This window comes from Pseudorasbora parva, chromosome 1, assembly GCF_024679245.1.
Source record: "Pseudorasbora parva isolate DD20220531a chromosome 1, ASM2467924v1, whole genome shotgun sequence".
NCBI classification, from domain to species: domain Eukaryota; kingdom Metazoa; phylum Chordata; class Actinopteri; order Cypriniformes; family Gobionidae; genus Pseudorasbora; species Pseudorasbora parva.
Window position 1 is genome coordinate 47292920 of NC_090172.1, and position 14383 is coordinate 47307302.

A 14383-nucleotide genomic window follows, 5' to 3' on the forward strand; every position below is an offset into this window, starting at 1 on the left:
TCAACTTTATTTGTATAGCGCTTTTACAATCACGATTGTGTCAAAGCAGCTTCACTGTGTCAAACAGGATAATATTGCAACAGATCATATAGCGACAATGTTGGCATATCAGTATTATAGTTTATACAATTAAATAAAACGTAATTCATATATTTTTTTTTAATAATTAGTTGAATAACTTTAATCATAATTTTAGTGTCCCCAGTATAGGCTTGCTGAATTTGGCAGATTGCAACATGGACATGACATTTTGTTATTAATACTAAGTCTAATTATAAGTGATAACAACAATAGTAACTATAATATGAATAATAATTATTGATAAAATTATAATAAAATTGGATACTGTGTAGGGTCACCATTTATGCAAACTTACAAAACTAGACGAGAACCACCAAATGAAGCATTTAGCCAAGGTTTTATCCAAAGAGAATTTTAAAAAGTGCTTTAATATCCTATGCAATGATGCCATATATTACTGTGTAGTTTTGATTTTAAAAGCATAGAAACATTAATTAATTGAATGTTAATTTTAGGTACGGCTGCGTATCATTGAGGGAAGGCAGCTCCCTGGTGTCAACATTAAACCAGTTGTCAAGGTCACAGTTGGAGGTCAGACGAAGAGAACACGCATCAAGAAGGGCAATAATCCATTTTTTGATGAGGTAACAATTTTTGTTCTTGCTTTCTGAATAAAAAATTATGTAAATAATTGAGTTAAATGCTCAAATGTCATTTTCATATATTCTTTCCTTTCAGACTTTCTTTCTAAACTTTTATGAGAAACCTTCAGATCTTTTTGATGAACCGATATTTTTAACCGTAAGTTATATTATTACCTTTATTAACAATGTTGTTACTTTCATTGAACGCAAACCTGCAGTTAACTTGTCCATGTCCGTTCCAAGGTATTTGATTCCAAGTCGTTACGGAAAGACTCTGTCATTGGAGAATTCAAGGTAGATTTGCTCTTGTTTTTTTAATTTTTCTTCCCTCTATCCTTCTCTTGCTAATCACTGTCTTCATTTGGGGGTTTCTTCTCATTTCCAGTGAGTTCCAGTATATCTTTATTTTGATTTTCTTTACTGGTCACAGGCGTGTTTTTTTCTTCATTTTCAGCACACGTTATTTGTTCTGTTATTTCAGGCTTTGCTAATAATAGTGCTGATTTTGTGTTTTCTCTTTCAGCTGGATGTTGGCATGGTGTATAACGAACACCGTAAGTACCACATGGTCATAATGTGATGTTAATTGCTCTTTTCCAAAAGCACCGTTTTGATTGTGTCAAACAAACAAACCACTGGACCTAGACAAGTCAGTTTTGAGACTCAATTAAGCTTGTTGCCTTTAAAATTGAAGCTAAAAGCCCCCCATTGTTTTATATTTAACATAGTTTTTTTCTATTCCACTGAACAGGACATGCTATTCTCAGGAAATGGTTGTTGCTGTCAGACCCTGATGATCTTTCGGCAGGGGCCAGAGGTTATTTGAAGGTCAGCATGTTTGTGCTGGCTGCAGGTGACGAACCTCCGGTAAGTGAGAGAGAGAGTCAGCAGCATCTTAACAAATCAAACATTTTCATAAAGATCAATCTCTCATTCTTTTGAAAATACCAATTCTGTGTTAGATGGATAAGAAGGAGGGTCTGGAGGAAAAAGAGGATATTGAGGGGAACCTGTTGAGACCAGCTGGTCTTACCCTGAGGGGAGCCTCCTTTACTCTCAGGGTGTACAGGGCAGATGATCTGCCTCAGAGTGAGTATCAAACATGTCTGTGTGTAGATGTGTATGTTTTCTGTTTGCATCTGATAATCTGCTCTCCTCCTCGGGCAGTGGATGATGCTCTTATGGATGGTGTCAAACAGTTTCTTGGTTTTGAAACCAATCGGAAGAACCTGGTGGATCCATTGGTGGAGGTCAACTTTGCTGGAAAAACGGTGCTTCTGTCTTTGTAACTTTGTAACTAACTAAAACACACTGTATCATATTTGATATGCAAATTTCTATAGTCTCTAAAACTTTGCTGAAATATCTGTTGTTCAGAATCTGCTACATGCCTTCGGTCATCTCAAAGATTTTATAATTTTTAATATGTACTTTTTTTATAATTCTAAAAACGTCCCAATTCAGGTTGAGATATGCGTGTCTTTTTGCTGCAAAATCTTTACAGATTTTTATGAAGTAAATGGAGGTATACATTTTTTTATTGTTAGTAATATTTAAGGAGGAACATTTACTGGACTAAAGTAATGGGTTTACTTGATTATCCATATATCATTTATAATCCATATATCATAATCTGGTTATAATGTGAGTATCAAATATTATACATTATGCTTTTGTGGAATGTTTATTTGTACTTCTTTCATTGTCATTGTATTAGATTGCATTGCATTATATGTTTTAGCGCCCCACAATAATAACTATGTGCTTTGATTATAAAACTAACCATTTAAATATCATCTTACTAAAATATATTATTGGCAGATATTGAGTGACACTGATATTTAAGTGCATTTTATGTAAGTAGTCTGCTATACTGTTATAAAGATCTCATTTATTTTAAAATGTTGGATAAATATAGGATATTTTGCTCAGTTTTTCCCTCTTCCTCTTTGAGTATGAACCTCATATTCTCCTATATCATACTATACAAGCCATACAACTACCAGATATGATACTCAACAAAAAAACTATATTATATTTTTAACTATATTTTTAAGATTATAGTTTTAAGATTTTTAACTTAAAACTATATTGTATATGTCCTGCTTTATAGGTTTAATAAGTGTTTAAGAGGTACTGATATTATATTCAATTCTATCTCTAGATCAGTAGTAAGATTCTGGAGAAAAACGCCAACCCTCAGTGGAACCAGAGCCTCACTCTGCCCATCAGGGTAAATGTCATACACTCACCTCACAGAACAACCTAACAAGTCTTTCATTAGATTTATTAAGAATCTGTTTTTCACTTCAGTTTCCATCCATGTGTGAAAAAATGAGGATACGCATTTTAGACTGGTGAGTTACATTTTTCTTTCATAAGTGTAAATCTAACCTCCATATGTTAATATGGATTTCTACGGAAGAGGATTATACGGAAGAGGATTAGGGCCAAGCAAAAAAAAAAAAAAAAAAAGCATCTCGAGATTAAAGTCATTATAATGCGAGAAAAAACTTGTTATATTTCGAGAAAAAAGTCGAAATAAAATCTTGAGAATAAACTCATTAAATATTGAGAATAAAGTCGTTGTGTTTCGAGAAAAAACTTGTTATATTTCGAGAAAAAAGTCGAAATAAAATCTTGAGAATAAACTCATTAAATATTGAGAATAAAGTCGTTGTGTTTCGAGAAAAAACTTGTTATATTTCGAGAAAAAAAGTCGAAATAAAATCTTGAGAATAACGCATTCGATCAGTGTTCATTGCATAGGATACTGATAGAGGACATTAATATAATTTTGTCATAATTAGCTAAATAGTTGATAGTATTTCTTTGTTACTGAAAGAAAGTCTGAAATATAGCTTGACTAAGTGATCCAACTCTGCCATGTCCTCTATCAGTATGCTATGCAATGAACACTGATCGAATGCGTTATTCTCAAGATTTTATTTCGACATTTTTTCTCGAAATATAACGAGTTTTTTCTCGAAACAGAACGACTTTATTCTCAATATTTAATGAGTTTATTCTCAAGATGTTATTTCGACTTTTTTTCTCGAAATATAACGAGTTTTTTCTAGAAAGAGAACGACTTTATTCTCGATATTTAATGAATTTATTCTCGAGATGCTTTTTTTTTTTTTTTTTTTTTTTTGCTTGGCCCTAATCCTCTTCCGTAGTTTTCTTTATTTATGATGAAAATGTGTTATCTCACATGCCTTCCCATTCGCATTCTCTCAGGGATCGCGCAAGCCACAATGACGTTATTGGCACTACACACTTATGTATGTCCAAAATCTCAGCTCCTGGAGGAGATATTGAGGGTAGGTTTTTATTTTATTTTTTATTTTTATTTTTAATACAGCATGATTGAATGCTTTTGTTAAATGGTAGTGGCAAATCTAGAGTCACTGTCCTGCTTTACGGTTCTTGTACTCTCTTTATCAGTGGTTCTCAACCTTTTTGACTCCAAAGCTCCATACTGTCCTGTCCTCAACAAATTCAAAAGACAACCACCACCTCACCCGACCCGCCCCGCCCCGATCCCTGCTTGGGTTGAGAACCACTGCTCTATACTAACCATTTAAAGGGGGGGTGAAATGCTGTTTCATGCATACTGATCTTTTTACACTGTTAAAGACTTGGAATCCCATACTAAACATGGACAAAGTTAAGGTGGACGTTTGATGGGAGTATTTCTTTGTCAAAAATACTACTTCCGGTTAGTCATAAGTTTCGGCAAGTTTTTTGCGATCATGCGTCCCCTTTGACGTTAATGGGGGCGGAATTTCCTTGTATGGGCCTTACGGACAATTCTACCGGAAGCGCGTGAGAGAGAGCGAGGGAGAGAGCGAAAGCAACAGGCTATGCCCATCAAAGCGCTCGTAGACTGCGCTGCACAGGTAATGTGCACAATTAACAATGACATCAAAAAGTGCGTTTTTGGTTGCCAGACCAAGACAGTCCTGCACAGATTCCCCCAAAACCCCGCGGTAAGGCAACAGTGGATGGAATTTTCTTTTCCGGATCAGCAACTGAGTTGCGCAAATGTTTATATCTGTTCGCTGCATTTCGGTGCCGACTGTTTCATAAACAAGGCCCAGCTTGACGCCGGCTTTTCCAATCGCCTAATGCTGAAGGATGGAGCAGTCCCAACGTTAGAACCGCGGGCGGTGAGTTAGACTGCTTCAAATGTCTGTGTCTATGCTCATCAAGTAGCCCAAACATGATCACGTATAGTTACTATATATATTACTATATATAGAAATTGATCAATGGAGCATGCGATGTGTAGTGCGTGTACATTTGTTTAGCTGGCCACTATATGTGTAACTTTATGTTTGTGTATTGTAAAAGCACTCCAAACAACAATACACAAAGAGGGGGGAAATATGTTGAACTAAATAAGCACGCTTCTTCATTCAAATGCGCTACTATTCCGTGTTGTCTACACAAACCACGCGTAAACACACACACACACACGTGCACAACTGCACTTCCCACATGTACACCTTCAAAGCCTAAAATACGACGATATAATTCGAGTATAAATATGTAAATAACACAAGCCGCTAAGCATATTATATAGTTAGTGTATAACTTGTACCACATAGAGACGTCCTGCTCTAGTCGTTTTTGCTGCTGCTCCTGTTCAACTGCAGCATCTGGGTCTGATTCCGGATCATAGATGTATGGCTGTATCTGATTAAAAGCCATATTTTTATTTTGAATAAAGTTTTTCCCGCTGTTAGGGATGACAGCTTTACGACGCACTCAACACGGCGGCGCACACGTCACTATTTAGCTCCGCTCACACGATACGCCCCCACCCGCTCGCCTTTTTTCGGAAAGACTCGGAACAGCGCATCTTTCTTATATAATTATTAAAAAAATAAAGACTTTTCGGAGATATGCAGGATGCAATGCTACTCTATAGGTACTCAAGATTGACATGACACTGACTGAAACTGAGTGTTTCACCCCCCCTTTAAAGAATTAAAAAAAGTGTTTTAATTCTGCACTCCTAACAACATCATGCATAACTGCTGAAAATGGTACATTGTGTCAATTCCCAGTGCAAAAGCTTGTTACAATCAGTCCTTCCCAAAACTCACATTGGTTGAGCCAGAATTTGACATGTTGAGTCACTCAAACAGCAGTGCTTGTGCCACAATGCTTGCCACACTCTTTGGGAAGAAAAACAGCATCAAGTAATTTATTTGTAGTCTCTATCTATTTAGATAGTTGTAAGTAACATACAATCAAAATAAAGTATTCTGCACCTTTAAAGGTGGGGTAAGTGTTATTTCAAAACCGTTTTACAAAACGGACTCGGGCTGAGTGCAAGAACAAACTTGTAGCCAATCAGCAGGTAAGGGGGTGTGTCTACTATTGACGGTGAGAAGAGAGCACTTGGTGCACGTCGTTATTCACACAGGACGGACATTCGCCGAGAACTAATATATATGCTTGAATGAATATGCTTGTGTGTTATGTTCATTTGTTTGTCTATTTGCGATCGTATTGTGACTCACTTCAGCGATGACAAAGACCCGTTTATTTTCACACCGTATGGAGCATCTAAATCTCCTCACTGTCTCCGTCAGCTCACAAAATGTGTCCCACAAGTAAGATACTATACTCCTAATATATGTTTGTTTCCTCTTTTCATGATCTGTATAACCCTTATCCGGTCATAATTGTAATATGTTGTTAGCTGAACTAGCTGAACAGAGCCTGTGTACTATTGAGTTGTTCATGAGAACTATTTGTGTTTTGTGATCGCTATAACTCTAATCTTGTCATAATTGTAATATGTTCGTTAGTTGAACTGTCGGCTCGTGTTCTATTGAGTTGTTCATAAGAATGGTTCGTGTTTTAGTGATGGATATTCACTTTTTAATTGCATATTCGACCTGGATTAGTGTAACAGATTCTGCCAGTCGTTGACTGGGTTATGTTTGTGTGAGGCGAAGCTATCAAAATAGGGCCGAAACCCTTTTGGGGGTAGGGGTGTGTTTGTTTTGGTGATTTAAAATAACAACAACGGTTACCAGAAAGCACTTCCCCACCTTTAAGTGCATTTGTTAATGTGGAATGATGTCATATTGTTAGAGTAATGTGCTGGTTCCAGTGTGCTGGTTCAAGTGAGGAAAAGCATTACTTGTTGTTTGCTGATTTGTTGTTTTGATTTTGTACCACTTTGTATTGTCATCATAAGTAATGAATTGGCTGTGGTTTGAAACTAGAGAATTAAATTAACTGCATTTTGGGGAGTGTTGTGTAAAATTGGCTTGTGTGTTCTACTCTGTGTTCTTCTAATTACAGACAAGGATGACTAACAACTACAATTTTGTTAGCTACTTTTTTTAAACTTTAGCATCTATGCTATTGCCAAGGAGGTATGACAGATCAAAATTGGGTTACACATTATTTGAATGTGTCCCTATTACAGTGTAATTATACATTTAGGTGCAGAGTAATTGCAATTAACTACTTACTATAGGGTTATGGTAGGATTAGGGTTAGTTGCATGTACTTAAAAATGTAGTATATTTCAGTGTAACTGAAATTGGTTTTAGCATGCTAGCAGTTAGCAGTTGGTTGTAATATTTTGTGAGCTGCATAGAGTGAGTTTGGTGTGCAAATCTAACTACGTGTGGTGCAGACATGATTAATAAAGACTTGTGCATGAGTCAGGTTGTATAGCATCGGCTGGACTGCCTGTATAATTCATTATTATTGTGTCTCAAAACTTTTATTTCTCTCTGCACTCTGCATTCAGATGAGTTCCCTCCCAGGACCTTCCACGGCACTAGTATGTGTCTCTCTGATCTCAAATATCTGTACTACACTTCCTGTAGATCACACCTATGTCAGATTTGGCCTTTTGTTGGGCTGTAGTGCTTGTAGATTATAAATGACCTATTGCTTTATTCTGCTGGTCTTTGGATAAGGTGTTTTCCATGGCTAAATGGCAAAATTATTTGCCACTGAATCTATATCAGCAAGCAATACGACTACAGCAATCTGTTTTTTTATTTTTTACTGCTTCTAGGCTAAAGGTGACTGCTGTGTGTCTAATTCATGCTCTCCTCCCTTTTATGTCAATAAGTGGATGACAATATAGGCTTTCTTCCGACCTTTGGCCCCTGCTATGTCAACATGTATGGGAGCCCTCGAGAGTTCACAGCCTTCTCAGATCCACATGAGGCGCTAAACCTAGGAAAGGTGAGATTCACTATATATATGCTATTAAATCATTCAAGTGCGATAAGGTGCAAAAAAAGTACTGTCTGTGAATCACATGTCTGTTTGACAGATATGACTTGTGCGCACAGACAGCCAGATCAGACAGTGCGCCGGCTGCATTGAGTTCTTTTTTGCACTTGAAGGGACAAAAACACAACACAAAAGAAACAAAAAAGTATGCCAAAATCCCTGCTTTGTCGAGTATCCTCATAAGCACAGTCTTAAGTTAGTTAAATATAGTCTTAAATGACCTTAAAGAGTTTTGAGGCCATGGAATATCTGTCAGATCTGTGTCATGTGCTTTAGACATTAAAGTGACAGCAGCCTAATTAATATGCTGCTGTAGTGTCTGTACCGGGGGGGGGGGGGGGGGGGGGATGCTGTTTCATGCATACTGAGCTTTTTACACTGTTAAAGACTTGGATTCCCATCCTAAACATAGACAAAATTTCAAAAATTAATGTTGGACGTTTGATGGAGTATTTCTGTGTCAAAAATACTCCTTCCGGTTTCTCACAAGTTTCGGAGAGTTTTTTTTGAGTATGAGTCCGCTTGACGTCGATAGAGCGGAAGGTCCTTGTATGGGCCGTGCGGGCTCTTCTCCCAGAAGGGTGCGCGCGCGCGCGTTACTAGAACGAAAGAGCAAATGCACGCCCATAAACACTGCTCTCAGGTGGCGATCCATTTTACATTTTACATTTACATTTATGCATTTGGCAGACGCTTTTATCCAAAGCGACTTACATTGCATTCAAGGTACACATTTTACATTATTGTCAATTCTCAATTCTTGCTTTCCCTGGGAATCGAACCCATGACCTTGGCGTTGCTAGCGCCATGCTCTACTCATTGAGCTACAGGAAAGATCCACTCGTCCATGCAACACTTATGTCGCACCGCGCTTTACTTTATTCCTATGGGTGATGTCAAGCAACTTCAACGCTTCAGCACAGCATTCCAGGAAGGCAGCGCTGCATTTGAACCGATTTGAACGCAGAAATGACGGGAAGCTTCACAACATCGCTTCAGTTGCGTCGCAAAAAGTGGATCTCTATGGTCACTGCTGTCACAGGACTTCACTAAATCAAAAATTACCAAAGAAGTGTGTTTTTGATGGAGCGGTGACGATAAAGGTTCGCGGTCGTGCTTTAGAAGCAGGCGGTGAGTAAAACTGTCTGTGTTGTTGGCTAACGCTGCGTAAGTAAACATCAGTAAACAACACGATCGTGTATAACGTTAGTTAATTTATCAATGGAGCATGCGATCTATGGTGTGTGTTTAAATACATTTGTTTAGCTGACCACTATAGGTTTCAGTTTGTTTATTGTAAAACCACCCAAACATAAACCTAGCGTTCTCACAAAGCGTGCTTCGTCATTCAAATGCGCTAACGGTTACTCCATTGTTGTTCTATGTATAACGTTACACTAGTCTGACGTGCAAAACCGTTTTGCTTGCTACTGCTAATGTTTAGTCACATACAATAGTCCATAAACCGAATCATGTCCTCATAAACTGCGAGTAAACACACACAAATGTTGACAGGCCACTAAATACAGTACATACCACAGAGACGGACGTCCTGCTGTTGCTGTTTCTCCTGTTCAGTTTATTTCAGCCTCCGGATCTGATTCTGGATCATATCTGTAGTAGTTGAATCTGATTTAGGGTAGCGTTTTCTTCTCCACGCTTGAGGACGTCACCGCTTTGTGTGCGCTCGTCATTCTTTAGCTCCGCCCACACGATATGCCTCCAGCCGCTCGTTTTTTTCGGAAAGACTCGGTACAGCCCATATTTCTTTTATAAATATGATAAAAATAAAGACTTTTCGGAGATATGAAGGATGCAATACTACTCTACAGGTACTCAAGATTGACATGAGATTGACTGAAACTGAGTGTTTCACCCCCATTTAATGTAAATCAGAAAACAAAAGACAAAGAGAAAATCACTCACTGTTCTTGACTAAATAAATTTGGTAGCTTTAAAAGGGATTTATCTATATTTTAATTATAGTGAGACTATAGTTTGGAATAATCCCTTTTCTTTGCATGACACATTGACATTACAGTACAGAATGGCACCTTCTGCATTATCCTAAACATTGTGTAAGCATTCATTTAATGTACTATTGACCGGAAGAGAGGCTGTCGGAGCATGCGTGAATATCAGATTTTTTTTATTTTCCCGTCAAAAACGTGAAAAGTCTTTCAGGGTAAAACGGTCTACAGTATTTTATAGACAACCTAGGAAGTCTGGCAAGGTCTTGTTTTTTAAGCTTTGTTACAAGCTGTTCACACATTGGCAATAAAATGTGATTAATACATGATAATTCTTACATATAACACCTTTAATATCACTTAATACTTAAGTATACATTTCTCTGTATGGTTTTTTGACAAAGGGAGAGGGTGTTGCCTATCGAGGACGTGTGCTGTTAGAACTCATTACGAAGCTGTCTGATCAGGTGGAGCAAAAGATTGAAGACATACACTCCGATGAACTGCTGGTGGTAGAGGTGAGATCACAGTTATTCCTCCTGGGTTTAACGCAAGACATGAGATCATATGAAACAGGAATGCATCATTTAATAAGTGAAAGACCACAGTTGTGTTGTGTCACACAGAAATTCATGCGGAAGAGAAAGTTCTCCCTCTTTGCTGCATTCTACTCAGCGACTCTTCTTCAGGATGTGGATGATGCAATTCATTTTGAAGTCAGTATTGGTAACTACGGCAACAAGTTTGACAACACCTGTCTGCCTCTGCCCTCTACCACTCAGTTCAGCAGGGCTGTGTTTGATGGTGAGAAAACAACTAATGATTTATATCTGAAATGTTTAGATTAAGCATAGATTTTATAATACCCTATATAAAATGCCCATACTGCTATTTCACTTTAAAGTAGATTCTTGTGGCATTTGTTCTTCCTTTAACAAAAACACCATACCATATACAAAGATCAGGCACATATCTCTTCATCACGGCACCTGTTAGTGGGTGGTATATATTAGGAAGTGAACATTTTGTCCTCAATGATGTGTTCGAAACAGGAAAAATGGGAAAGCATAATAATTTAAGCGAGTTTGACAAGGGCCAAATTGTGATGCTAGATGACTGGGTTTCAAACAATCACCGAAACTGCAGCTCTCATGGGGTGTTCCTTGTCTGCAGTGGTCAGTATCTATCAAAAGTGGTTCAAGAAAGGAACAGTGGTGAAATGGCGACAGGGTCATGGGTGGCCAAGGCACATTACCGCACGTGGGGAGCAAAGGCTGGCCCGTGTGGTCATATTAAACATACAAGCTACTGTAGCTCAAATTGCTTAAGAAGATAAAGCTGGTCCTAATAGAAGAAGTATCGCCGTTTGTTGTGTATATGGGGCTGCATAGCCGCATTTTGGACGTGCATATCTATACTAGTAAAATGTAGAGCGCTATGTGATTTTGTGGCGGAACAAAAGAGTTTTAAACATTTTTTAAAAACTAAGTAGTAAGATTCAAGTTTTATATTACATGAAATGCCCAATATTGTTTAATTTTAGATTATTAGTTGGAAGGATCACCTATAAGCCAATGAGTGAGATTCACTCAAGTATCTAACTAATCACTTCTACTGTTTTACATGGTTATTAAGGCTGCCATTACTACTACCTACCATGGGGAAATGTGAAACCTGTGGTGGTCTTGTCTTCAGAGTGGGAGGATATCGTCCCTCGCATAGAAGCCTTGAACATGCTGCTCAGCATAGTTGACCGACTGGTGAGGAATGTTCCTTCGGTCAACACATCAAATTAAATCGAAGCATAATCAGTTATAATTGCATTTCTTAATATGTTCATCATAATAGGAATCAAACCTGGAGCGGGTACAGCTGGAGCTCAAAGCAAGAAGTGATGAACAGGAAGTGGAGCAGAGGGTTGTCCAGCTGCTTGATGATGTCATAGCCGACTGCAGGTGCAGATATGCTCAACTGTTTCATGAAGCTGTACCACACTCACTATGACCTACTAAAGCGTTCTTGTGTGTGTGTTGTAGTGAGGAGCTCCCAGAGGTGGATAAATGGCCCTGTGTGACTCCACTAGATAAAGCTCTGAGGAATCTGCGCAAGATTAACATGCAGCAGATAGTGCAGGCGGCACTGGCGCTTAAACACGGACCGGAGACCGAGCTGAGTACAGTGCTGGAGCAGGCTGAGGACTGGACAATGAGACTACGTTACCTCGCTGAGGAGGTGAAAGAGATGTAGCTTGCATGTCGAAATGATATATTTTGGTGGTTTTGTGATACTTGCACCTGATTCAAATAGTGACAGCAGCCTAGTATACCAGCATGTTATGTCAGTAACGTTAATCAAAAAATAAAAGAAAAAGAGATTAATTCACGGCTCTTGACTGATTAACTTTTGTGTTGTTAATTTTATACAGTGAAGGTTGAAAATAAAGTATACAGGGCCCTTAATATTTTTCAAATTAGGTATATAAATTTTACGTCATAACAACATTATTAAAATACATGGTTACATGGGTCAAAAACAAAGATTTTTTTTTTTCTGGTGGTGGGATGTTGAGCCCTGCTGTATTAAAAGCACAGTTAAATGTGGCATTTATTTTAATGGGTTTTAGCAAATATTGTTTTAAGTTAAATTAAAAGTTGTTATATTTTTTAAAGTCAATTAAATGTCGGCTTTCAAATATATATATGTAATGTTGAATGGCTATAATAACTAATTTCATCCCCCCAAATTAAGGAAAAAAATCTGTGCACTATGTAGTATTTTTGCAGTAAAATATCCAAAAACCACTAGGCCAGTGTTATATATTTTGTTTAGTTGAGTATTTACAATATCCCAAATGTTTTCAACTATTTGAAAATTGTGAGAAAATTGCTATTTTAACTAAGGACCGGGACGTTTCAGCATAGCGTTTGAGAGAGTCGCCTCATATCTGCGTTACCCTCGGTTTTATTTGGCAGAAGTGCTTTTCTCTTAGCAGTGTGAACATGTCACAGCAGCGCCGAGCGAACGAGTAACGTCATAACATCATTTTAAACACACTTAAATGTATCTAATATGATAAACAGAGCTGCTTTAACTTATAATCATGACCATCCCGTCCCGTCATAATAAAAGTCCCGGTGCTCGCAAGGCGGGTATTTGTGTAACAATTGCTCCAGCAGCCATACTCAGCTCCTCAACACTCTGTCCTGCTCTGCTTCATACTACAGTAATGTTAATAACCGCATCGATGAACATGATTTCTGTCCGTGTCCTATTTTCCACCGGCTGTGAGGTGAAGACCACATGTCCCAAGATGCTGCGCTCAAACTTGGCGTCACCAAACTAAGCCTTTGTTTTGAATAGGCGACCTGTAGTGGACGGAAAGTTGCATAGTGCACCTTTAATTATTAAAAATGTGCGATTAATAAGGTATTTTTTTTATTTGATTGACAACAGTACTTTCTTCCTTTTAGCCCCAGAACAGTCTTCCAGATATAATAATCTGGATGCTTCAGGGAGACAGACGAGTGGCCTACCACAGAATCCCCACACATCAAGTTCTCTTTTCCCAGGGTTACTGCGGCAAGCATTGTGGCCAACTTCAGACGGTTTTCATGAAGGTAAACATGCTATTTGAAGGCAAAGCACATAATAATGCTGCTGTGCAAATGATGAATGGAACCGTCGGGGTATTGATAAATCTCTCTGTCTCTGTATGCAATGTTGTGCTCAGTATCCGCAGGAAGATGAGGGATGTAGTAAGATCCCAGCTCAGCTCAGGGTCAAGCTGTGGTTCGGACTCACTGCTGATGTCAAGTCCTTTAACCAGTTTGCAGAGGGCAAACTATCTGTATTTGCAGAAACGGTTAGTGGGCAGTTACCCAACATGCATTTTTTTGGGCATTTCTTCACCTATGGGTATTTTTGCCTTGTGGATGTCTTAGTAAACACTTTACACTCTATTTCTAATGTATTCATTTGTCTATTGTTATTAATAAATACTGTTCTTTTACACTTTCTATTCATCACATAATAAAATTTTAAATAAAAAAATAGTTATTTTAAATGTTAATATTATTTCACAATATTTATGCGACTAATAATTATTTTAAAAACAAACAATCTTTCCTGGTAATCTGGTAGTGTATATAAAATAAAACAAAGAATTGTAATAGTGTTCATCCTTTGTATTTATGTAGTTGCATTTGTTTGAGTTGAATGTGTCTTTTAGTATTGTGTGTTTGAGCTTCTGAGCCCCTAATGGCGTTATTTTGATTCCCAGTATGAGAACCAGACTAAACTGGCCCTGGTGGGGAACTGGGGTACGACCGGTCTAACATACCCCAAGTTCAGCGATGTGACTGGCAGAATCAAACTGCCAAAGGAGAGCTTCAAACCCTCTCCAGGATGGAGCTGGGCAGGAGACTGGTACGTCAGCCCAGAGAAAACGTGAGTTTTATCATTAAATTT

At 38.0% G+C, this 14383-nt stretch overlaps 1 protein-coding gene across 9 annotated transcripts in view; it reads left to right on the forward strand.

Annotated features, from left to right (window-relative positions):
- The window catches only part of dysf (dysferlin, limb girdle muscular dystrophy 2B (autosomal recessive)), a 102363-nt gene that overhangs the window by 22768 nt on the left and 65212 nt on the right, over positions 1-14383 (forward strand). For 5 of the 9 annotated variants that reach the window (XM_067443155.1, XM_067443190.1, XM_067443146.1 and 2 more), the window contains 20 exons: positions 537-665; positions 760-822; positions 909-959; positions 1189-1219; positions 1417-1532; positions 1628-1754; positions 1833-1936; positions 2830-2898; positions 2979-3022; positions 3906-3988; positions 7450-7482; positions 7780-7895; positions 10321-10434; positions 10543-10720; positions 11552-11676; positions 11765-11871; positions 11953-12148; positions 13387-13533; positions 13647-13778; positions 14196-14362. In XM_067443155.1, the coding sequence (XP_067299256.1) occupies positions 537-665; positions 760-822; positions 909-959; positions 1189-1219; positions 1417-1532; positions 1628-1754; positions 1833-1936; positions 2830-2898; positions 2979-3022; positions 3906-3988; positions 7450-7482; positions 7780-7895; positions 10321-10434; positions 10543-10720; positions 11552-11676; positions 11765-11871; positions 11953-12148; positions 13387-13533; positions 13647-13778; positions 14196-14362 (2132 nt within the window). The remainder of the gene's footprint in view (positions 1-536; positions 666-759; positions 823-908; positions 960-1188; positions 1220-1416; positions 1533-1627; positions 1755-1832; positions 1937-2829; positions 2899-2978; positions 3023-3905; positions 3989-7449; positions 7483-7779; positions 7896-10320; positions 10435-10542; positions 10721-11551; positions 11677-11764; positions 11872-11952; positions 12149-13386; positions 13534-13646; positions 13779-14195; positions 14363-14383) is intronic. The other 4 variants (XM_067443204.1, XM_067443214.1, XM_067443163.1 and 1 more) reach the window with 1 other exon arrangement.